At 36.2% G+C, this 25,286-nt stretch overlaps 1 protein-coding gene across 1 annotated transcript in view; it reads left to right on the top strand.

The window, feature by feature from the left end:
* Positions 1-25,286, top strand: part of MYOM1 (myomesin 1) — a 146,362-nt gene that overhangs the window by 117,807 nt on the left and 3,269 nt on the right. Inside the window, exons 24-37 of the mRNA XM_039845262.1 lie at positions 2,009-2,165; positions 3,729-3,835; positions 3,965-4,009; positions 9,044-9,180; positions 11,269-11,413; positions 12,161-12,220; positions 12,499-12,566; positions 14,210-14,323; positions 15,033-15,120; positions 17,083-17,121; positions 17,212-17,317; positions 20,457-20,620; positions 22,774-22,810; positions 23,065-23,087. Of these exons, the coding sequence (XP_039701196.1) occupies positions 2,009-2,165; positions 3,729-3,835; positions 3,965-4,009; positions 9,044-9,180; positions 11,269-11,413; positions 12,161-12,220; positions 12,499-12,566; positions 14,210-14,323; positions 15,033-15,120; positions 17,083-17,121; positions 17,212-17,317; positions 20,457-20,620; positions 22,774-22,810; positions 23,065-23,087 (1,290 nt within the window). The remainder of the gene's footprint in view (positions 1-2,008; positions 2,166-3,728; positions 3,836-3,964; positions 4,010-9,043; positions 9,181-11,268; positions 11,414-12,160; positions 12,221-12,498; positions 12,567-14,209; positions 14,324-15,032; positions 15,121-17,082; positions 17,122-17,211; positions 17,318-20,456; positions 20,621-22,773; positions 22,811-23,064; positions 23,088-25,286) is intronic.

The raw sequence follows: 25,286 nt of genomic DNA, 5'->3' as shown, positions 1-25,286 counted from the left end.
TCAAAGATGAGGAAAATTCTCTTACATACTAGTTGACATTACATCTAATCTCTACTTTTTGTCTCTCTAGGCAATTACTAAATATCAAATTATACATTTTAATCTAAGACTTTTAAAAAGAACCACATTTTTTTTCTAAAAGTGTAAATTATTACATTTCTTAAATTAGAAAAAATGCTGTAAGATAATGATATGACTCACAGGATAAGGTAGAAACGTACATATTGCCTGGAATTTTAAAACAACATCTTTTGTTTTACTTCATATTTTCACAAAAGATTTCCAAGTACTTTACAAGAATTAATTTTCCAGAATAATTCAATGAGATAGCTCTATATTCTTTTTGTAACTGAGGCATTAGAAACACCAACTAAGCAGAGTTTTCTCTGCACGGGTTTGGGACCAAATCTAGCCTTTTAGAAACCTACACAAATTATTGTGTTAAATTATCGTTCTGTTTAACCTCAGCATTTACTGCTAAAGCATCAATACTTTAAATTTTCCTTTTAAGACTCTGATGAAAATTCTCATAAAATAGATTACACACCACAGTATATACTTTTCAGCCTTCTCTGATGCAGTGTGCTTAACCTTATTTACCTTTTCCTGCTTGACTCAGAGTCATAAGCATCAACCTTATTTATTGTACAGTATTACAATACAGTAATGTCTCAAGGGAAGAGGAGCCATATGTTCCTCTATAAAATAATGTCTCTGGGTCTGCTTTTTAGTTTTCTGCCTTCTCCCCTGCTGTCATTTTTCTTATTCTTGGTGTGCCTGCTAGTAGTAGCTTCTTACTTCCCTCTCTTTTTAGAGTTTAATCTACTGAGAGAAACCAACCAAATAGGATCATCTAAAATTAAATATAAATAGATTCCAAATGATGGTCTATGGAATCCTCCAGTGAGTGTCACTGCTCATTGTTTGGGCACTCATGTTCTTTTGGTCTTCCCCTGAGTGAAGTTTTGCAATTTTCTCCCCTGACAGTAGGCCAGGATACTGGCTTCTTACAATACAATCTAGAGAGAAAAACTTTAATCCCTTGGGAAATATCTATTGGAAAATTTTCATGCTTTTAAAAAAGTTAATCTGTACCTTTTTGAGATGAAATATAATTTTCCTAATATATGAAAGTTTATATTGGTAATTCAATGCATGTCAGTTGGAGAAGAGCATTTTATCTTTCAGACTGAATTTTAGTATAGATATAAACATTTTACATGATGTACAAACTTTCTTTGAATTGCTACATTAGAAGCAAGTGCCATTTATTATAATGCCCCAAAATAAAAGAACTCAAAACATTAACAAAATTGTTTTCTTTTAAAATCTAAACACAATCTGCTTTAAATACTTGAATCTCTTGAAATTCATTTTCATTTAAATTTCCACACAGTTCAAGAACAGTCATTTTTAGGATTCCGTTGTTCTAATCTAGAGGGACATCTTTAGATTGATTTACAGTTGTTTGGTCAGCAGAACAAGTTTTCATATATTTCTCCATTCTTAAATGATTTACAAATTTGAACATGTGAATATAAGCAATTCTTATCACCTCTATTTTCTCCCCTTCAGTTTCCCTTTGGTTTCTTTATCTCTTACCTATATTTTACTGATGACTAGTTGGATATGTGTGTTCTTAAAGCAAAGTCATGAATTAGGTCCTTTCCTTTCGCCTAAGACAGACTTTTTCCCCTTATTTATGATCAGCCTATGCCCATAACTGAGCCTTCAGTCACGTCAACCAATTTTTATTCAGCCCTGGCCAAATAATACTTTCCGTGATGTTGGCCCTGCCTAAGAAACATGGCACACTTATGTAATTCCATGTTACAGTATAAAAGTTGAATTATAGAGCAGGATTGTCAGTCATAGTGAGCAGCTTGGGTTTTTCCCTTACACAAGCTCAAGGCCCTGCTTTAAGGCCAAAGTAAAGGACCTCAAAACAAGAAATTCTTACTTGGTTGATTTTTACCAGAAAATATCAGTGCCTTTTTTTTACTTCTAGGAACTAAAGAGGTTGTTGTAAATGTGGATGATGATGGAATCATTTCCTTGAACTTTGAATGTGATCAGATGGCTCCAAATTCTGAGTTCACCTGGTCCAAAGATTATGTATCCACTGAGGACTCTCCACGTTTAGAAATTGAAAGCAAAGGCAACAAGTACGGACTGTTTCAATAATAATCATTGGTTTTCTTTTTAGGATGGGAGTATGAAGTTAGCTTTTTGCTTTCCATTTGAAATACTTGATATAAGGGGATGAATCATCAATATTTTATATCTGGTAATGTAAAAAGTAAAAACCAGTATAAATCTTAAAAAGTAATAATTCTTATAAAGTATTTTTTACATTATTCCATTTAAAGTGCTATCTCACTTGTGATGTTAGAAAAGCTTTGATTAACATAAAAGTAAGCTTTAAAAATGATTCTCATTATTCTACAAAACTTCAAAATCTTAAAGTAATGGTGAAGATGCCTATGGGAAGAGAGCAAGGAAGAACTTGCTACTTGCTGGTTAAACTTATGGTAAATTAAATGGGTTAGGTATAATCTGTTCTGCCTTTTTTCATCACCACTTATGAGTAACACAGTAAAGCAGTAGAAAGAACTCTATATGGGAAGCACAAGATAGAGGAGTTCCAGCCCCAGGTCTACCAGAAGCTGGCTGTGTGATCTGGGGCAGTTTTTAACTTCCATGAACCTTGGATTTCTTTTTCTGAAAAATGGGAAATAGTGAAGGGGAATAATTTTATGATCTATCACTTACTTTGAGTCCCAAGATTTTGAGTTTTCTTTTTACTTTGCCTTACTTATCAAGTTTTAGATCTTTACAGTACCAACCATATTGGATTGTCTTCGTTAAAGCAAAATATTCTTAAGTATTATTTCTACTACAAAGAAGCCCAATATATATTAACAATAAAAGATAGAAATAGTAATTTTGTTGGAGAATGCAAGGAAATGCTGAATATAATTAAGAGACATTTTGCTGTCACTATGCTGTAAAGTCCTTGAAGTAAAACATAAATTGGTCAAAGAAAAGACAATCAAGCTATAAATTTTTGTTCCAGCTTTGTGCACTTGACTAACATTTAAATATTTGGCTGGTCTTAGACACTGATAAGCAACCAAAGCTAGAAAACACAGTGAACTAGACCATCGACTGATTAATTTACTCATTTTATAAATATTTATTATGCACATATTATGTGCCAAGAAGGCACCGAATGTTGGATACAACAGTAAACAAAACAGATCTCATCCCTAAAGGTACATAGTGCCTTTGTCTTAAAGACAATGATATAGGCAATACCAACGCAGTTTGATAACCTTGAAAAGAGAATCGCAGGGGATAACATAAGAAAGACGCTGGAATTACCAACAGCAGATTCTGCTGTATAATGAAAAAATTTTTCAGACTCCCTAGCAAGGGCTCATCAGTTAAATATATCTTTATTTGGGATATGTATTGATATGCAACATCCCTTTGGAATGAGAGACTTGTACCAGCTCCCCTCTTCCATCACCATCACCCTGCAGGAAGAGGTCAGGACAAACTTCCCAGAAATAGCAAGTATGAGTAGGCTTTAGGTCAGCAAGAGAGATAGGAACAAGTGCTCCAAATGATGGGAGTAACATGTGCAAATACCTAGAGGCAATGCAGGACACAGGTCCACAGATTCCACATAGCCTCATTTCTTATAAAAATATTCTGTTTTGAAGGACGAAAATGACCTTCAAAGACCTTGGGATGGACGACTTGGGCATTTACTCCTGCGATGTAACAGACACTGATGGAATAGCATCAAGCTACTTGATAGATGAGGAAGGTAAGTTTAAAATCAATTCATTCACATGTCTTATTCCTAAGCTGCTTTGATTTTTCAATGATTCTCTAAGATCAAGTGACTATTATTTCAGTAATTTAAGGATTAATTGTTCTCTTTTTCTCCCTACAGAGTTGAAACGTTTACTTGCTCTCAGCCAAGAACACAAGTTCCCAAGTAAGTGTCCATGATCTTTTACAGAGTTTAGCAATCCTACTGTGTGGCAACTTCTGGAACAGGGCAGATGACAATTCTGACAAGATTAAGAGAAAAGGATATTGAGAACATATAATGGAACATACATTGGTAGCTACAGATGTACTTTCTAGAAATGCTGCCTTTATCTTTGCCATTGTTCTCAAGACATAACAAAGAAACTAACATAGAAACTATATCTCATGCTCTGTTTCATAGAGAAGGGACAGATTACATTGGTGTAACAGCTGAGTAATTAAGTTTTGCCTACATGTTTGGAATCGTGCATACATATACATCTTCTGGTACATTGATTCCTATGTGTTTTAGGCAAACTAATCTCTTCCTAAGCAATTTAATGTTAGCACTTAATAGAAGAATCATACTTCTAAATAGACATTACCTGCCATTTTAAACTCCTGGAAAATAAGGTAAAGATTCATTGGTCAGAAAAAGAATTTCTCTGAACTATCTACAAACCCTCCAATAAAGCACTTTTCACTAAAAGATTAAAATTCACAATTGACACATAAAAGAAAAGAAAGAAGTCTGTTGACAGTTGGAAAGTTCCACTGGCTTGATAAGATCTCTTGTCACTGGTATCTATTGGCCAAAGTAGTGGATTACCCAGAATGTTATGTCCTAGAGTTTGAAAAAACAAATAGAAAGTGGTAGCATGAACTCATTCTTTTAAATGAAGAATTTTTTTGCTCATTAATCCCTAAAATATAACTTCTTCACTAATACAGGAGTTTCAATAACTCATGAAACTGTGCCCTGACCCCAGACTATAGGCAAAACTGTATGTTCGTATGTGTGCATTTTCCTAGGGAGAGAGTCTATAGCTTTCCCAAAATACTAAATAGAGCCTGTGATTTAACAATAAACAAATACTGCTCTAAAACCAATTACCTGACCTCTCTTCCATTCCCAAGGAATGCTTGTCTGATCATGAGACTGTTGATGACTCGGCTTCAGCTGTAATATTCTCAAAACCAACTTTGTTTAGCAAAGCAGCACAAGAGGGTTCCTATGGGTGTGAATGTAGGATGCAGAGTTTCTGAATTCTGGGGGAGAACTATTTCTCATCTCTATGATTATTCACCATAAAACTGGAAAAGTAATACCATGAGTGGTGTCTTAACAGTTATGCATATATTCTAAATTGTATGGAAGGCAGAGGTTTGGCCTGGACTTCCTGTGTTCTATAGTTTGGAAATACTCTGTTTGGAATCTGGGCACATCATTTCAATTTCCCTGTGCCTTGGGGGTTTTTTTTAGAAATGGCTGTTGTAATATTTAATAGCACCTGCCATATAAAGATGCTATGAGAAATCATCAGTGTGGTATTGGTTTATCTTTGAATGCTTCAGAAAAAAATATAAATGTTAATTGAAACAGCAGTGATCATAGAAGAGCTTGCAGAAGAGCTGTCTGCAAACTGCACAGGATGTTCTCCCTTTATGTTCCCAGACCTGTGAAGTAGGGCATGGAGGAGAGGGTCACTGTGTTGAACACAGCCAGAGCCCAAATAGACAGGCAGGCCCCATTAATGTCTGCACTGTCTACTCTCAAACATTGATAGATGGAAAAAAAACAGCAGCATCCACCAATCTAGTCAGTCAGGCAGTAAATATTGACAACGTGTCTAGGCAATAGCTAATCCAAATAACATTCACATTTAGCTTAAAGAATGGAGATGAGAAAAAATGGGATGTTACTGTTGAATTGGAGGTGCCTGAGCCTCCTTGAAATTCAATTATCATATAGACTCAGAGATAATAATTGCCTGATATCACTGTCATTTACGCTGAAATAATTTATTTTGAAGAAGCATAAGCACTCTATTGATTCTAGGAGAGAAGGTAGCAGAAAACTCAGGCACACCCTTTTAATAGAGACTTGGTGTGACATTTGGGTAGATACAGGGAACTTGAGAATGTGTTAAAAACTCTGACATGCAAGTATCAAATCCAACCCAAAGGAGTTTACATTATCACACTGAAGCAGCATTTTAAATATTACAGCTCTAGCACTTTTCTTTTCCCCACTGCTATTAGATCAGCCAGGTCACTACATGAATATTTGCAGAGATATGATGGTAGGGTCAAAGCAGCATATCTAATTTCTCAATTTATGCCCACTTCCTCTTAGTAAATGTTGACATGTAAGTTGTTTCCTTGAGGTTTTGTAAGGTTTAAATCATCTCATTTCTTACAGATTGTAGTAAAGAGTATGGTGTTCCTTTATCCTTGGCACAGTAAATTCTCCTATTTTAAGCTGTTTTCAAAAATATTTTGAAAACCAGTAAACATATGCCTTAGAACTACAAATAAAGGATATTTTTTATAGCAAATTAACTGCCAGAGAAGAGAGCCTAAGGAAATTTAGGACTGAGAAGAAAAATAAAATAAAATATATAAAGCTAAAAATAGAAAACAACCTAGTCTGTCTTGCCAGTATTGATAGCAAAGCGCAGTATATAGAGGTAGCTTATTTGAATATATTTAATATTCTCTCAAGATCTAAGTCTTTGGGGATGAGGGGAATGGTAGGAGGTATACTTTGGTATTGTCAACATCCTACATAATACCTCTTCATTTTTAGACATTGGTTATTATCCCACTTGTATACATATACTCTATGTGTGCAGATACAATAAGCACATATATATATAAATTATATCAATTTTGTATGTCTCCTTTAGGTGTCAATATAGTATATTTTATAAGTGGTAGTTGTAGGGTGTGGTTGGAGCAACTGGAGGAAGAAAGAGGTACCAAAATATTAATAGCCGAATTTATAAAGCACTTATTATATGCCAGGCTATTTATAGGGTGCTGAAATGGAATCATCATTTAAATATCCACAATGACCTTAAAAGGGTTCGTACTATGGTGATTTAGTTTTAAAGATGAAGAACATGAGGCCTAGAGAGGTTAAGTACCTAAACCAGGTGTGCACAGCTGAGCCAACACTAACCAGGACATGGGTTGTATCTGTGTGTACACCTGCTGTTCGCCACCAGGCCCTCTGTGGTGATTCCCAGTCGCTGGTATTCTCCAGACAATGTCCCTATTACTCAGAGAGGACAGTGAACGTTAAGGGAGCTGGAAGCTTCCAGGAAGACATGCCCCTCCCCTCTACCAGCATTCCATGCCTCTTAGATAACCACATCACTCAGGTATTAGATTCCCTGGAATGAGGTCTTCAGATTTTTCCAGAAGAGCTTCTTCTTTCTGCTCCCCACCGAGACTTGTAGAAAACAGGAGCATCCTGTAGAGAAAAAACTTAGCCTCCGCCCTCACCACCCTGGGATCTGTCCACGACCTGCTTTACTTAGATGTGCTCACACTGGAAAACCACTAGCGTTCTTCAAAGTGTACAGCCGGGACCAAAAAGAACACAGAATAGAGGGAATAACCCTGGTCTCAGCTCTACTACCCAGATTTGTTACTAACCTTTCCTGGGGCTCAGTTTTGTTATCAGTAAAATTAGGGGAGGAAGAAAATTAACCCTTTTGAGCACTGGTCATTATCACATAGTGTCTTAGTGTATTCTGGTACTATACCCATTCCTGTTGATGGCCTTGTGAAGCAGATAATATCCATATTAGCAGCTGAGGAGCACATTTCTGGAGGAAATAACTGTCTAAGACCATGGTGTGTCATCAGAGCCCATAACTGAATTTTACAGTGAATATCGATTACTGCAAATGAAAGTCATCCCTTAAAACTTGAAAAGGGTAATTTTAGGATAATCACAAAGAACCATTTGTGTGCATTTGGTACAAGTTTGGGAAACTTATAATTTAAAATGTAGCATTTGCTAAAATTATGAGATAAGTTTCAAAACACTTTAGAGAAAGCAATGGGTGATGATTTCCTCTAAAGATAGTGCAGGACTACTAAACTTTGAGAAACAACCATGCTTTTCCACAAAGTATGCCCTGGACCACCTTTAATACTGAACCACTGTTGTAGGAGCCTTTGTGGAGAACATTTCAAGTTACAAGAAATTTAGGGGGGAACAAAAATTTAGAAAACTATTTTGAGAAACGTCAGCCAACTTTTAAAATTTTAGCTTAAGTGATACAGGTATAAATCAGAGATACCATGTAGTTCCTTCACTTTCTTTGTGAGACAAGCCATGGTATATTTTAATATAGCTTCTTAATCATGACTCACTTATTTGCCTCTGAAAAATTTTGCTTGGTCTGAGAACTTAAATGAACTGGTATACCGTTGGGCCGGATAAGGTTTAAATGACAAGTGAGTTCATCTTATATATATAGTCAAAAATAATTTTTTCAAAATTCATTTTTTAAAACATTTTAAAGAACCTCCAAAGTGAGTTAAGTGGCTGGGAAAAGTTAAATTTAACTTCTTTCCAAATATCTTGAGTAATTAAGATCATAAAATGTCGGTACCAGAAAATATTGTGGTCAATTAGGACATTCAATTCAATTCCATTAATTTATAAATTAGTTAAATGAGACCCAGATATGAGAAGTAATCTGCCTAATATTGCACAGTTTGCTAGTAGCCGATGTTGGACTAGGCTGCAGCTCTCCTGATGCCAGTCCAAGACGCTTTTCATCACACTTTGCTATTGTCCCTAAAAAAACCTAACCAAAGCCATGGTAGAGTCACAGAGATTAGCTGAGGGACCCCTGAAGGTAAGTTTATCTTCTTCATCTTCACAGTCAAGAGACATCTATGACTCTGAAAAGGTGACTGACTTGTCCAAAGTGACAGTCAGAGTTAGAACCCAGGTCTTCAGTCCTTCAATAGCATGCTTTCCTTACAACACTCACTGTGCCTCCAGGCTTTGCAAGAAGCACGGTGCTACATAGTCATTTCCACTGAGTGTTTTTTCACTTGTCAAAAAGATCTGAATCGAGACAATTGGTTATCAATATACAATTGGCCCTTGAACAATGTGGGGGTTAGGTGTGCTGAGCCCTACATAATCAAAAATCCACATATAAATTTTGACTTTTTTTATTTTTCATAGCTGTCCCAGTTAAATCAGAGTTGGCAGTTGAAATTTTAGAGAAAGGCCAGGTCCGGTTTTGGATGCAAGCTGAGAAGCTATCTGGTAATGCCAAAGTCAACTACATATTTAACGACAAGGAAATTTTTGAAGGGCCGGTAAGTTTCCCATTTTTTTAGATTTCTAAACATATCATTACAGAATGTGCTGGGGAAGCTTATTAGAATGTAGATAAGTTGTTATAAAAATCACTGGACATGGAATAGGGGAATTTAAAGTTCATGTATAAAACATGTAGAGAAAAATATAGATTGATTGTTTAATACTATCCAAACTGGGACAACAATTTTTTTAGGACAATAGTCATAAACCAAGACTGTCCCAGGCTAATCGGGAAGTATGGTCACCCATGAAAATAGAGCTGCTCCCTTGAGAAGGCAAAGGAGCCGACACCCTGACCTGAACTCATACATCAGAAACCCCAGCAGGGACTTGGTTCTTCATGTGGAGGAAATGGCCTCTATTAGTCCATTTTTCAGAAAAAAAATGCAGTAAAAAATATCTTCATTGTTTTTCTGGTTAAAAGTGCAATATATCCTTATCGTAAAAAACTTTAAAACACAGAAAGTGCAAATCAAAAATTCTTACAACTTTTTGATGTACATATTGGTGTACACTTTTTGGTCATTTCTACACTTCTGTGTGTATATGTCTATTTGTACCTTATTTACATAGGTGATTGTGTATATCATTATCTACTTTTTTGCTTTTGATGTAAACATAGTTTCTATCGATAGAGTTACATCTGTGCTTCATTTGACCTCCCCAGACATCACTAGAGCCAGAATTGGGCCAGTGCCTGGTGGAACTGAAGAACTTCGGTTTTACGGTCCCTGGCTCTCACCTGTACTATCACAGGTGTATACAGGAAACCCAAAAGACAGGGGAGAGGTGTGGTTTGTGGCCACTATTAACAACTGTTCTTCTTTCATTGAGATGTTTTTAAAACATTTGAGAACTTATCACTGCAGAGAGAATGAATTTTCAACTTTTCAACTCATATAGTAACTGTGTGTAGATCCAGAACAAGTCGTAGATGGGTCTACTGTGGCCCATGTCATTCCTATTTTCAAAATGTTCTCATCAACTACTATAATCATCACCTGGTCAGCAAAGAGGAAGAAAAATATTGTTGGCATCAGTCCCTGCTGCCACAGCCATTAAGGGAACACTTGTGCACATGTGTGCGTAGACCCACTCCCCTTCATGTGTCACACATGCTTGCATGTTGCTGCATGCACATGCATACACACACTCTGAACTCGAAGAATTGTTCATTTTCTTTTCAGTTTGTTCTAGTCGTACTATTTCATTGGGTGGAAATTATTGTCTTGAGTCAGGTTTCCTAGGAGATAGAATTTCCCCTTCAAGTGATTTATGAGGGAGTTCTCTCAGGAGAAGAGGATAAAGGAAACAAGGTAAGGGAGGGAATAGCTAAGCAAACATGTGCCCTTCATTGGAGACTGGCTTCCCACAGGGAAGGTTCTGGGGCCTGAATTGCACCACAGAGCTGATCTCAGACCTGAGCCTTCATTCTATGAGATGTTATAGGAAAACGTCATTAATTCAAATCCATTATGGAACTTCTGCTTGTATGCCCAGCAACTAAAATTTATCTTTACATAGGAAAAAAAAAAAAATCTTGCCTAAGCAATATGATAAAATAAGCACAGTCTAATAGGGCAATTTCATTTCATTAGGAGCATATGGACTTCAAATGCTTTAGAAGCATTTTTATTTACATATTAATTCAGCAGATATTTATTAACTTCCTGCTCTATACCATGCATGTGCTAGATGCTAGAGATATAGCAATGAATGAGACAACCACTTCTTTCATGCTACCTATAGCTTTGCATTATTCTGCTAATTAAAACTAATGTAATCTGGAAGGTAAAATGAGAATCTGAAGACAACTTTTTGATAACATTTTGACTTGGGATAACAAAACTTTGTTTATATTTAAATTTTGAATTTCAGACTTTTCAGTAATTAATTCTGGTCAAGGTCATGTATCCCATATAACATTTTGCTTTTCCTGGATATAAGATTTTGAAGTCTTTACTCATCTAAAAAAATGTTAACAAGAAATTAAAATAATGATTCTTTAGAGTTTGTGTTTATTTTATCAGGCTATTGTCATCATATCTACCTCATTGATTTTTTTTTTCTTTTTCACATTGAAGAAATATAAGATGCATATCGACCGAAACACTGGTATAATTGAAATGTTCATGGAAAAGCTACAGGACGATGATGAGGGAACATATACTTTCCAGCTTCAAGATGGAAGAGCAACTGGCCATTCTACTCTTGTTCTCATTGGAGATGGTAAGAATTCTGTGGAACATTAACTGGAAGACTTCGCTGCTCCCTTCAGTGTAAATACTCCATGGAACAAAAGTGGTCATATGGAATGTAGTAGGAATTGTTTATTGACTGGATTCCCATGTTCGAAATACAAGTCTCAGTTACTACTTTCCATTGTGTTTCATTTCATAGAAATGAAAGTTAATTTAAAAGGACACTAAATTTATCCCTGGCCTACAGGCAAGACTGCACATAAGCTATCTCATATATAAACAAGTATTTACTACTAAAATTCTCTAGTGAAGGAGAGTGCAAAACAACCGAGATTGTATATGTGTCTCAGGAATAAACTGTGATACTATCTTATGATGTGTACCTACTTTAAATTACTTAAATTAAGAAGAAAAATATGCAAAAGCAGTCCATGCCAAATCAATTAATCATACATTATAACTATATTGTATGTCAGCTGCCATAAGCCACTATGGAAACCACCAAGATTTAAAATGTAGCAGCAATGGAAAGGCTGGCCAGATCTCTACATTTACAATATCCAATACTATTTTACTATCTCCTAGCTTCATGACCTTGAACAAATTATTTAACCTTCCTAAGCCGATTTCTTCATCTATGAAGACTAAAAATGAATAGAGTGGTCATAATGGATGAGTTTTATAATAATGAATATAAATCACTTAGCACAGTGACTAGCATGTGCATTTATACCACCCCACTCAATTTCATACTTTCTTGTTTTTTAACTTTTAGTTTATAAAAAGCTGCAGAAAGAAGCTGAATTCCAGCGGCATGAATGGATCAGGAAACAAGGTAAGAATAGTCAGTGAGTAAAGAGAAAAGCTTCAGTTTCTTGAACTAAATATTCCAAAATTATTTAAAATGAATATTATTGCTTATGTTAATACCCCTACAAATCAAGATAATTGGACATACTTATTAAATATATATCCATTTAAAATATTTAAAAACTAAATCTCGAATTTTAAAAATTTTACTTTAAATATAAATCATGTTCAAATTTAAGAATGAACTTTGATTTTGCATTCACGACTAATAGAGTAATTGCTAATGTCATTAATATTTTATAGGTCCGCATTTTGCTGAGTATTTGAGCTGGGAAGTGACTGGTGAATGTAATGTACTATTAAAATGCAAGGTAAGAAGTAGATAATTTTTAAATATTTGATACAAGGGAAATGAAGATAAAATAGAATGTGAGGAGAGGAAGATCAACTTTTCATCTCCTCCATTTGAACCAAATGATAAGTGACACATCCTTACTGTTGAATGTTACTATAATCCTTGGTTAGTAAGAAACATTTGAATAAAACAACATAAAAATATGCGAAAGCAACATGATCATTACTATTCATTACCCACACTCTAGTAATAAGAACAGACTATTATTCTTTTCGTTTTAATAAGTCTCTTTTTTAGAGCAGTTTTAGGTTCACAGAAAATTGAAAGGAAGTTACAGAGATTTCCCATGTACCCCGTCCCCACACATGCACAGCCTCGCCCATTAACGACTCCCCCCACCAGAGTGGTACATTTGTTACAATTGATGAACCTACATTGACACATTGTAATCACCCAAAGTCCATAGTTTACACTCAGGATTCACACTCAGCATTGTACATTCTCTGGGCATGGACAAATGTATAATGACATGTGTACATCATTATAGTATCATAAAGAGTATTTTCACTGCCCTAAAAAATCCTCACTGCTCCACCTGTTCATTCCCACTACCGTCACCACTCTTTTTAAATTATTAATCTCAGAATAATCTCACATTGCCTTTGTTTTAGGCCAAATCTACATTCTAAGTTGTACATCTATTCCAGAACCATTCCAACTACACTTTTTCCTTGGAAGTTTAGCAATTTCCTATCTTTGTTTTTAATGAGATTAAACATTTTCTTCATCTATTTGTTTGTAGTTCTATTTCCTCTATGGGGAATTGTGTTGTTCGCTGGGGTCTTAGGGATTGTTTTCTTGATTTGTATAAAGTCTATTTTTTCATACAGTTTTAATTACACAAGAAATATATGAATATACTCTTCTTTGTAAAAAAATCAAATATTGTAGATAAAGTTCAAGATCCCTTTAATAGTCCATTTGAAATTTATGATACGATATGATGTGTGCATGTAGGATTTAAATGAGTTTCCTTAAAATTGCTAAGCAATTAATTTATTAAACCCTTCTTAAAGAATATTAACGAAACTTACTGTGGTAATCATTTCACTATATATACATATGTTAAATTGTTGTCGTACACTTAAACTTATAGATTATATGTCAATTATATCTCAAAATTGGAAAAAATTTTAAATTTTTTAAAACATATTCTTCCTCCACATTTACTTACAAAGCTTCATTTATCTTTTAAAAAATATTTAGATGTATTTTGGGGCTTACTCATTCTGTTCCCTTGATGAAGCCATTTGTTTTATCATATGACACAGATTTGTCCTCCTATAGTTTTCAGATTTTTGTTTTAAGTCTGTATGTTAGTACTTATGTATCTAGTCTTTCCTTTGTGGTCCACAGATAATTTTAAAGTTAATTTTTACTGTTTGAAGTAGAGATGCTATTGATTTAGTTTATTCATTTGTGTCTACTTTATTCCAAACTGTTTGTCAATTAAAATAGGTTTCAAATGATTCCTGTAGCATCTTCTGACTCTACGTTTAGTGCCATTTTCTTCTATCTAATGTTACATTACGCACTATTTAGCTTCATAAAAGTAGCACTCCCTTATTTCAAGAACTGTAATTATGATTTTTCTTCTAGGTGGCAAATATTAAGAAGGAGACTCTTATTGTGTGGTATAAAGATGAGAGGGAGATATCAGTGGATGAAAAGCATGATTTTAAGGATGGTATATGTACGCTGCTTATAACAGAGGTAAGTGACCATAAATGTGAAATGTAATATGTTAGTTCTATACCCTACTTTCTCCGCCAAAACAGAGATTAGATTCTGTATTCCTTTGCCCCAGGCATTTGTAATACCTTACCTTTAACTGTTTTAAAGATCCCTGCCTCGACTTCACCTAAAAAGCAAGCTGTAGGAATACAAAAGCTTCTCTCACCTTGTGATATGCATGGATTTGTCACATGTCAAACCAGTATTGGCTGGACACTACAACTCTTGCCTCTCTGAGCTACTATTTCATAGATAGATAAATATCAGGACAGTTAAGTGGATCCTTCTTTGTTTTCTCTTAAACCTCATGACAACTTGTTTCTTAAAAGTACAGAGACAATCAGACATAGTATTAATTTAAGTATAGATTTTTATCTCCTTTTTGTCTGAAAGAGCATACCTTTCAAAAATATGTCATCATTGGTTTTTAATATGAAGGTAGGATGAAGGATAAAGGACTTTAAGTCTCAAATCAATTATAGCCATAGAGTGTGAAAAATCAGGACTGCTAGCTGGTCAAATTATAATGGATAGGTTCATCTGCGAACTATTTGTTGCTGACATGGCTATATGCTTGTTTAGTGTGTGTTTTGATGGCAATTCTATAAATCACAGGGCCCTAAAAATGCAAACACCAAACTCTGAAGCTACAATAAACTGCAATGCAGTATATTTATCCCTCCCTTAGTTTTCCAAGAAAGATGCTGGGTTTTATGAAGTTATCCTGAAAGATGACAGAGGAAAAGATAAGAGCAGACTGAAGCTGGTGGATGAAGGTCAGTCCATCAACTGCTGGGGTCTGTTTTGTGTGTTGTATATGGTTACCAGAATTATCAGTGAGGCTGAGCTGATGATTGAAGTCGTGCTGATGTTTTTGTCCACAGATTTTGTTTTCAATGAAATTCCAACTGAGTGAACTACTGTTATATTAAAAATTACTCGACTTTTAGTTTTCCTAGAAATCAGAAGTGTACTTTTGATCCTCAGAGAATTTATAGTCCACAGTCCACTAGGGGTCTGTTTTCAATATAAATCATCATTTTTGTTTCAACCCTATAAAAAATGTTACAGGATCAAAAACTACTGTGAAAAGTAGATTTTAAGAATACACACTTAAAAGATGGCAAGACGCTCTGGAAAACAGTATGGAGATTCCTTAAAAAATTAAGAATTGATCTACCATATGATCCAGCAATCCCTCTACTGGGTATTTACCCCAAAAACTTGAAAACCATATCCGAAAAGATATTTGCACACCAATGTTCATGGCAGCACTATTCATAGTGGCCAGAACATGGAAGTAACTGAAGTGTCCTACGATAGATGATTGGCTAAGGAAGCTGCAGTACATATATACTCAGCCATAAGAAGAGATGAAATACTGCCATTTGCAACAACCTGGATGGACCTCGAGATAATCATGCTAAGCAAAATAAGCCAGACAGAAAAAGTTGAAAATCACATGATATCACTCATATGTGAGATATAAACCTAAAAGCAACAAATGAACAGGACAAACAGAGACTCAGGGACATGGACAATGGACTAGTGGTTACCAGAGAGTAGGGGGTTGGGGAGAAGGGAAGAGGTAGACAGGATAAAGAGGGTCAAGTATAGGGGGTTGGGGGAGGGTGAAGTGGGTAAAAGGGATCAAATATATGGTAGATGAAGGAAACTAGACTCTGGGTGGTAATCACACAATAGAATATATAGATATCAAATTATAATTAACACCTGAAAAGTATACAATTGTATTAACCAATGCTATCCCAATAAACTTAAAAAAAAAATTAAAAAATTAAAAAAATAAAAGTTGGCAAGAAAGATTTATATATGAAACTTGAAACCTCTCAGTTATTAGCAGAGCAGGAAAGCAACTTCCATTTTTCAGACACTACTAAGGACAAATACATCATGATAACAAAGACCTGTATATGACCCCCAAACTTCCAATTTTGTTCCTGAACAATATCTTTAACAATATTGCTAACAAAAAGCAGAAGTCTGATTTCACCTTCCTGATTCTTGGTGGAGGCAAAACAACATGTGTTTATTGGCAAAAAGCATTATTAGACTGTGAAATATCAGGTTACTAGATGGTTAATTCATTATGAATTGAAGACACCGATATGAAAACTTCCTCTAATGTGAACTAAGGCTTCCTGGGACTTAAGAGAATCTTAAAGCCAAGAACCTTCCTGGAAATCTCATTGTGGCTCTTTCTCTAGAATGTAAATATAGTGACAGTTATTAAGAATTAGAAGAAAAAATATCAAAATAAAAGCAAGGATATTTTAAAACTTGATTAAAATTGAGTCATTTTCTCCAAGAGCACTTATTATCAATTCATCAGAAAACTCACCTTGTGACACATACCCCTCACCAGACATTTATTTACTTATTTAATTTTATTAAATTTATTGGGGTAACATTGATGAGTTAATAAAATCATATAGGTTCCAAGTGTAGAATTCTATAATATATCATCTGTATATTGCAGTGCGTGTTCACAACCCAAAGTCAAATCTACTTTCATCACCGTATGTTTGATATCCTAATTTGCCCTTTTCTCCCTCCCCACTACCCCTTTTTTTGTAACCACCATACTGTCGTTTGTGTTTATGAGTTTTTGTTTGTTAGATATTTTTGAGAGCACAATGCTGACTAATAGTTTTGAGATTTAGCCTTACACTGAGCATTTTTATGCTAAAGTTTTGTCTGTGAATCTCTATCCACAGCCTTTAAAGAACTGATGACCGAAGTATGTAAAAAAATAGGTAAGTTAAAATGTTCTCACCATGACAGTGCTTCATTATTCTCCTGGATAGGCTTACAGGTGTATGAAATATGCTCTTTGCTTCTTTCAGCTTTGTCTGCTACAGACCTGAAAATCCAGAGCACGGCTGAAGGCATCCGTCTGTATTCTTTTGTTACTTACTACCTGGATGATCTAAAAATTAACTGGTCCCACAAGTAAGTAAATGGAAACTTAATTGCTGTGCAGAACTTCTTTCTCTATGGAGTGAAAAAGGTAGGAAAAACAACAGCAACCCTCTTTAATCTCAGCTAAGGAGTCTTCTTACTTCTCAGGTCTGACATTGATGAGCATAGGACAGAAGCACCCAGGCCATTCCCTTAGCGTGAGGTTGGCACATTCCCTCAACATATACATGGTGAGGCCAGTGCTGGCTAACACATTCGTCTTTGTGATCATGGAAGTACCACAATTTGTAGCTATCTCTATAATGTGACCTCTACCTCCAGATGGTCATGCTCGGTCTCCCCCTGCTTTCCCAGGGCATCCAGAGCCAAATTCTGATCCTCTTGCTGTAGACACAGCTATCCCGTGCTATGGTCTGAAACAGAACTAAAGCAGCATGCACCAAGAGGCACCAAACTTCCTGTTATATGAATCAGTAGCCATTCACCAGAAAAACCTAATCCAGAGATGTGTCCGAGTTTGTTATTATTGTTGTTTATAGCAAGTAGCACAGTTTCTTGTCCATCTGGAAGGCTTGGAGATATCAAGATGACTTTGGGAAAATGTTTTTAAACTGGATTGAGCCTGATGATCTGTCACAATCCCAGGCTTCCTTTGTGGAGTTCTAGAGGGATTCCATTCAAGTTCACCTCTGGGATTCCAAAAGCCAAAATATGTTTCTGAGTCGAACTATTTCTCCCATTTATACTCTTGATGTTATCCTTAACCTTGGTGCTTCCTTAGAATTTCCCGAACTGAAAGAAAACAGCAGCCTGGCACAGAACTCTGATGGGGCACAGCCACCTTCAGTCCATACTTAGGATGCAGCAGACACTCATTCCTAAAGTCCTTCTGAGCCTCACTGAGCAATGGGTCACTGTGGCATTTCCAAAGGAGGCAGACAATGACGTTTGTTTATGTCTTCCCGTCAGTGGGCATTCACAATATGCGGGGCACTGCTCCAGCCATTTAGATGTATGAATTCATTTAATATACACAACTCTTGGGGGTGGGTGCTTCTCAGTTCAGTGGAGAGGAAGTTCAGGCTGGGGGAGGGTGACTTAGGTGACACAGCTAAGTGGTGGGTGAAAGGATATCCATAGGTAGCCTGGCTCCAGACTCTCCCTGTCATGGCACTACACCTGTGTTCAATTGCATTAAAAGTCTAGATTAATATTTAACCAGAACTGGGTCCCACAAAGCAATCATTTGTGTTTTCTTTAAAATGACTTCCCTGTTACTTAGAACAGTATTTTATTATTATTATTAATTTCCTGAGTTCTAAAAAAAATGAGAAGTGAATTCCAATGTAGAATTCTTGGGGTTTCATTTCTTTGTTTTATTTCTTTCAGAATATATTTTAGGAAAGTAATTATCATTTAAAATAGATCAAATTCCAGGAAATTCCTCTGTGACATTTAAGACATTCTAATATATCAGTCTGAAGAATAAGAGAAGGTAAATTAATTGAATCATCAATCAAAAAGCTTTACCTCATCTCAAAGTATTATTTGTTAAAAAACATTAGAACATTGAGTTTTGAACAAACTGCTATTAGATTAGCAAAGCATAAACTTCTTACACTATTTGGTCTAGTCAGCTAAATGAGTGTTTTATATATCCACACACCTATGAAAGAAAGATTCAGGAGTCGAGGATTGTCTTCATTGTCTTTATGTAGGTATGTGACACAATGAGAAAAAAACTTGAAATGAGTTTTAGTCTTGACTTCCCTCCTGTCTTCCCTTGGATCTAAGGAAAGTCTTTTAATTTTCTGAATCTCACGTGATAATACCTGCTCTATCTCATAACACTGATGGACCCAATGAAAGAATGAAATTAATGGCACTTTGTAAACCATGAAGTGCTTTACAAATTTAAGGTATTATTATCCATGTTAACCAGAGATTAAAGAATTCAAATATTTATTTTAGCGAAGAGAGAACTATCTGTCTTTTTAGCTCTGCAGGACATTTAGATTGCTCAGGCTAAAATCTATGGGTACAGATGGATTCCTTTATCTTATATTTTTATGGCATTTTAATTTTAATATCTTTTAAGAATGTACTGTATAAGAAAAATGTTGAATATTTACTTGAAAATAGAAACTCTTTTGATGATTTTTGTTTTTTTAAGTTTTTTAAAGTTCATTTTGCTTATTATAGCTACAAACACAATACATGCTTGTTTTAGAAAATATATTTATAATATATTATAAATTAGAGTTTATAATATGATGTTATCCATAATTTTCCTAGTCATAGTAATACCTCCATCTTTTCTCTATGTATAATTATTAATAAAATAAAGTAGTTTTGGGTAGTGCATTTTATCTTTATTTCCTTACATGTTTACAAACTCTTCATAAACTTACTTTTAACATCATTGAAAATATATCTACCTTGACCTTTCTCTGACTTCATCTATAACAGTGGCATTTCTAGACCGTCAGATCACAAAACAAACTGTTCTATTTGCTTTTATTCTGTTAAAAAGAAAAGAACACAATGCATGGGTCTGCGTATGACCTACTATAGAATACCGGGAAACTCACGCCCAGGGCCAGAGAAGGTTCCTCATTCATTTTGGCAGCAACTCTGCTTTTCATTCACTTTTGGCCTTACTACCAAGTGCATATTTACATGTGTTTTAAATAGTTTTGTAACCACATATGTCAATAGATGTCAGCCACGGATGAACCTCCTTAAGTATGTTTTTGACTAGCTTGTAAAATCCGATTAATATCCATAGACCAACTACATGACATATGTAGTAATGTGATATGTACCTTAGCCTTTTTACTTTAAAGATTCCCTTAGTCCTACAAATAAGCCCAAGCTAAAACAAAGGTTATTAATATTGCTGAGACGTATTGGTGTTGCAATGTGCCTGGGCCCCAGACTGCCATTGGGAGTTAAATGTGATATTGGTGGACCCCACCCTGGGCCTTGGAATCCAAGCTCAGTGATTCAGGGTCCATCATTTCTCTGAAGCTGTAGAGCATACGTGGATCCCATATTATTTGAAAACCTATAAAATTTGGTAAGATCAAATTGGTAAGATCTTCAATAAGAGACAAATAAAGCCCTAGACAAAAACAAACAATAATGATGTTTCCTTTGATTTGAACAGTGGCACTGCTGTTAAGTACACAGACAGAATTAAGAGTGGGGTCACCGGGGAGCAGATCTGGCTGCAAATCAATGAGCCCACTCCAAACGACAAAGGGAAATATGTAATGGAGCTCTTTGATGGCAAAACGGGATACCAGAAGACAGTGGATCTTTCCGGACAAGGTAAATGGATATTCTGCAGATTTGAACTTATTATGGAGCTTTTTAAAAAGAATGAAGGTGATAAGAGGTCATTATATTACCTATTGAAAGATGATTGGTGATTTTAATAATGTAGTTTAAATTCAGCAATGGTGGTAGAAGCAAGAATTCAATGGGTGGAGAATGGTTAAAAAGTAAACACTGCTCTTTCAAGATGTTTACAAAGAAGGGAAGATTGATTTACAATTACTTGAACAGGAACAAACACTGAAAAAATTTAGTTTTATTGTGATTGAAATTTGAGCATGTTCACGGAAGGAACAGTTGAGGTGGAAGAATTGAAGATGTGAGTGAAGGGGACTGATTGAGGTATCAGAGATCTGAAGAATGGAAGGTTGGAGATCCAGGGGCAGAGGTGACAGTGTCGACCTTGGAAAGGAGTAGAGATACCTTTTCTTCAGAAACCAGAGGGGAGTAAGTGTAAATAAGCTAAGACAAATATCAAGGAGAACAGAGGGAAGTTGAAAAAGTTGGATCTTTATGGCCTCAGATTTCTTGGTCATCTGCTGAGAGAATGGGAGGTTCTGGAAAGATAAGGGAAGAGGAGAAAGTCATGAGAGCCTTGGCAAAAGGCTTCCACCTCAGAATGTAGATGAAAGGCGATTTGCAACTCTTAATTAAAAATTTAAAAGTTAAAACATATACGATCATAAATAAAAATTAAAAACACTGCCATTTCTCCCTGTCCTGGTACTATACTCTTCATCTTATTTATTATTTCCTGAAAAAAAAAAAAATGTCTGTGTAGAATTACTCAAGGAGATTGGGGACTGACTTTTTCTTCCACTTCTTCATATATTAAAATGCAGTCTAAACATGCCATAACTCTCAGTGTTTTAATCTTCAGAGAGTAGATTCATCATTTAGAGAGCAGCCTTTCAATCCTGCCTTGAGTTGTTTTGTGCTAAGTCCCCTTACCCTGCTTCCCATGATGACAAGATACTCTGCAGGGAATGTAAGTGGCTGCCTCCAGGGACTCGGACAGTCCAGGCCACACTGTGCCTGAGTCACATACTGCAGCAACAGGGGGTTTCTTCTACAGAATATCTGATACTTTGAAACAAATAGAAAAAGGAAAATAAGACATGGGTAGATAAATTTAAAACTTTTTAAAGATTTACTTTTACTCTCTGGCCCACCAGAGCTTTTTTAACTACCTTTCTCTTGAATCCCCCGTAAGCAAAATTCTATGGATTATCCCACCAGGCTTGACACTGCCACAAAATACAGACTGGCTCTCCTATGCCTGTCTTTTTCTCAGTGTGATATGAGCAAAAAGAAGCGTACTGAACTCTTAGCCTGGTTTAGCCTAACTCATCTATCTCCAGAGACTTTAAACCCGACTTTATGCTTATTTTTTTTTTCATCCAAAAAATGAAGGGGGGTAGACTAGTATTATATAAATATTTTCTAGATGTAAAATATTATGATTCCCAGACCATAGAGGAGCTTAAAGACAAGATGAGAGAGCTTTCAAAATGAAGCTGCCCTTTCACCTGAAGTCTTCAAAGTGGCTTACTCTGCAGACTCAGAAAAAAAAATATTTTAGAACTCTATGGCTCTCATTTCCTTGTCTCATTCCTCTTTTATCTTATCTCCTGAACAGTTTAGAAGCATTGCTTCAGGCAAGCACTAGCACACAGTGCGACTGCAGTAAACTTGTGTTCTTTAAAACAAATAGATGGGCCAGACCACATAACATAGAAACATTTAACTGTCTGAATAGGAGGCCATGACATGTGGGATGATTTAATAATAGAAAATCCTTTTTGATGCTCAGGATGCTTATTAGACAACCAACTTTTATTTGAAACAGACCTTTATTCCCATTTTATCTTCAGTGGAGCTAAACTTTACCTTTCTGTCTGAGGTTTTGAAGGTCTCTCATGGAACTAAGAGCTTCTAAACTCGGCTAGTTCATCTTTTCTACTTAGAAAGTATTTCCTTAAGTCCATCAAACTATAGAGCAAACACATAGGCATAGTCTTATTCAAAGTCAGATTAGTTGTATCTGCACTGATCACATTGACTTCATGTTGTGAATTTTAATCAGCCTCTTTATGTCATCAATTCTGGGTAAGAAAATTCTAACTTCTCTTTTTTCCCCCTTAAAGCATATGAGGAAGCCTTTGCGGAATTCCAGAGATTAAAGTAAGACCCTTTTACCTAGCAAATGTCACTTGCATGCACTAATTTCTTTAGAATACTGGGTGAGCTGCTACCCCTTCTGAGTGACAGAGGGTCTTTTATTTCAACGAGTGCATTAAAGCAGCGATTCCCACTACCTCACTGAGTAGCAAAATGTCTCTGAGGCAATGAAATGCAGTCAAGGTTAGCTACTTTAAAGTAACACTAAAACCAAATTCTTCTTTGTTTGTATGTTTGTTTGTTTATCTCAACCACAGACAAGCTGCCATTGCAGAGAAAAGTAAGTAATCTCCCTCTCCATTCACTCCTGGCATAGTTTTAAAATATACCTTTTAGTTTTCTATTATGATGACAGTAGAAGAGAGTGAAAATGTCAATTTTTAAATTTCTTTCTTTTTTTTAAACCTTAGTTGTTCTACATGTTTTCATTTAGTCCCTTGAGTAAGAATGTCCATGAAAAGAAGGTCTTAGGTTATAACATAAGAATGTCATCCAGCTCTTGACTTGAGCTACCACCCAACCATCTGGAAAAATCTCTGGGCTGCAAACCACAGAATAGGTTATTAAGCATTTGCAGCAGACACACCATATCAAAAATGTATATACATTAAAGACAGTAAGAAACAAGAATCTTTGTAAATTTGAAATCTGAAACTGGTCCCCTAACAACTACTCTGCATTCTTCTGAGACCTCTGTAAAGATGCTGAGTAAGGCCTTCCTTCATTTCACTGGACACAGCCCGCATGAATAAACACTAAACAGTCGAGTCTACATACCCCAAAATGAGCTCACTACTAACTTCTATCAACTATTTGCTTCATACATAGATATTTCAAGAAGCATGCAGGCTTACGGGATCCCAGAAGTCACAGACTGACTAATCCATCATTCAGGATTTTTTGCAGTATGGGAGGCAGAATTTGAAAACTATCGAAGGTTAAACCTGTAGAGTTGGTCCTTAGCTGGAATGGAAGGGAACCAGGAGGAAGAGTGAGAAGTAAAGTCATCTGTCTGCCTTTCAGTGGCTCTGGGTCACTCAAGATAGAACTTTTACCTTTGCTGTGCACTGCTTTCCTCCCTCCTTTCTGCTCTCTCCCTCTCCCCACTCAGGCCCTGGGTTTGAGAGGCAGCTGCTAGTGTTGAGTGGGCAGTTGCCAGCACCAGGGGCATGCTAGGGAGAGTCCAAGCCACAGGGAGCATTTCTTGTTGGTACCTAGTATGTCCCTCCTGTTCTTGGACACAAAAGCAAAGCCAACAGCTGCAGCAGTTGACAGCCTCTCCCCATTCTTGAACTCTCTTGTGGGCAAGGAGCCCTACCCTCCCTCCAGTTCATGAACGTTTTCCTAAGCAATTTGGATCACAGCAGTTTAGAGCTGGGAAAGATGTTAGAGCTCTTCCAGCTCTATGTTTTTAAATTTTACAAGCCATAGAACATTAATTCAAAAACCTTCCACACAGACCCAATATATAAAGTAGGTAAAAGCTGAGTTATCTTCATTGATGTTGGGATAGGGTCCTGGCTCCCAGACTCAATTTCCCATCTTAACCTTCTCTCAGGCACCCTCAGAGGAATCCCATAGGTGCTGTGGAGCAGAGTTTCAAAACTTTATGTCTACAGGTCTAATGCAATCATCCTCCATTCTACATCAGGAGGCTGAGTTCCACACAGTGACATGTCTTACCTAATATCACACAGCAAATGACACAGGGAGCCAGATGATAGGTCGTGCTAACAAGCAGTATAAGTGCAATGGAATCAGCAGGAGAATATAGTTGAGATTCAGTCAAAGCTTAATCCTGACTTACTGGAGAAGAGAATTGTAGAAATAAAGGTCAAAAGTCACACATAATGAAGTCAGCCTAAAAATGAAACAGTGGAGGCCACTGCATTGGTGCCAGAGAGGGTAGCTTTGAGTGAATTACAGAAAGATGTCCTTCCCTGAGGCTGAAATAGTCACACACGCAGCACATGGATTGGCTGGGGAGTCAGCCTTCGATTTCAGCACCCTTCCTGCACTTTGTCCACTCAGCTGGGGACAAAGACAGTGGCCTGCATAGCACTACCAAGAACTATGAAGAGAAGAGGAAAGGAAGCTCTGTAGGGAAAGACTCAAATCTCATGTTTTCACAGTCCTACAGATCTCCCTGGTGTACAGCCTCCAATTATGCAACCTTTTTTAATCATAGGGAAGCTCATAAAAGAGGCCACACTGAGCTTGGAGGCTTTCTGTAGAGATCTGCTCCGCCTCCTCAAGCTGAGCCCCACTGAGCTGCAGAAGGGCCAGGGCTAAAAATAGCCATGAAGATTATAGGGCAAGTCTTGATCCAACAAAGCATTTTCAAGTTGATATTTTAAATACAGACAGAGACACCTGTGTACATGAAAAATGTGTGTGAAGGGCAAACATTCAGCATCACTGGATCATTTTTCCTTATTTTGCATATTGAAAACAGGTATAAAATAACTATAAAGGGAAG

The sequence above is a fragment of the Pteropus medius genome, unplaced genomic scaffold (genome assembly GCF_902729225.1).
Source record: "Pteropus medius unplaced genomic scaffold, Ma_sr-lr_union100, whole genome shotgun sequence".
NCBI lineage: Eukaryota > Metazoa > Chordata > Mammalia > Chiroptera > Pteropodidae > Pteropus > Pteropus medius.
Note: the sequence above shows the minus strand (reverse complement) of the source record. Positions and strands in the feature narration are given on the sequence as shown.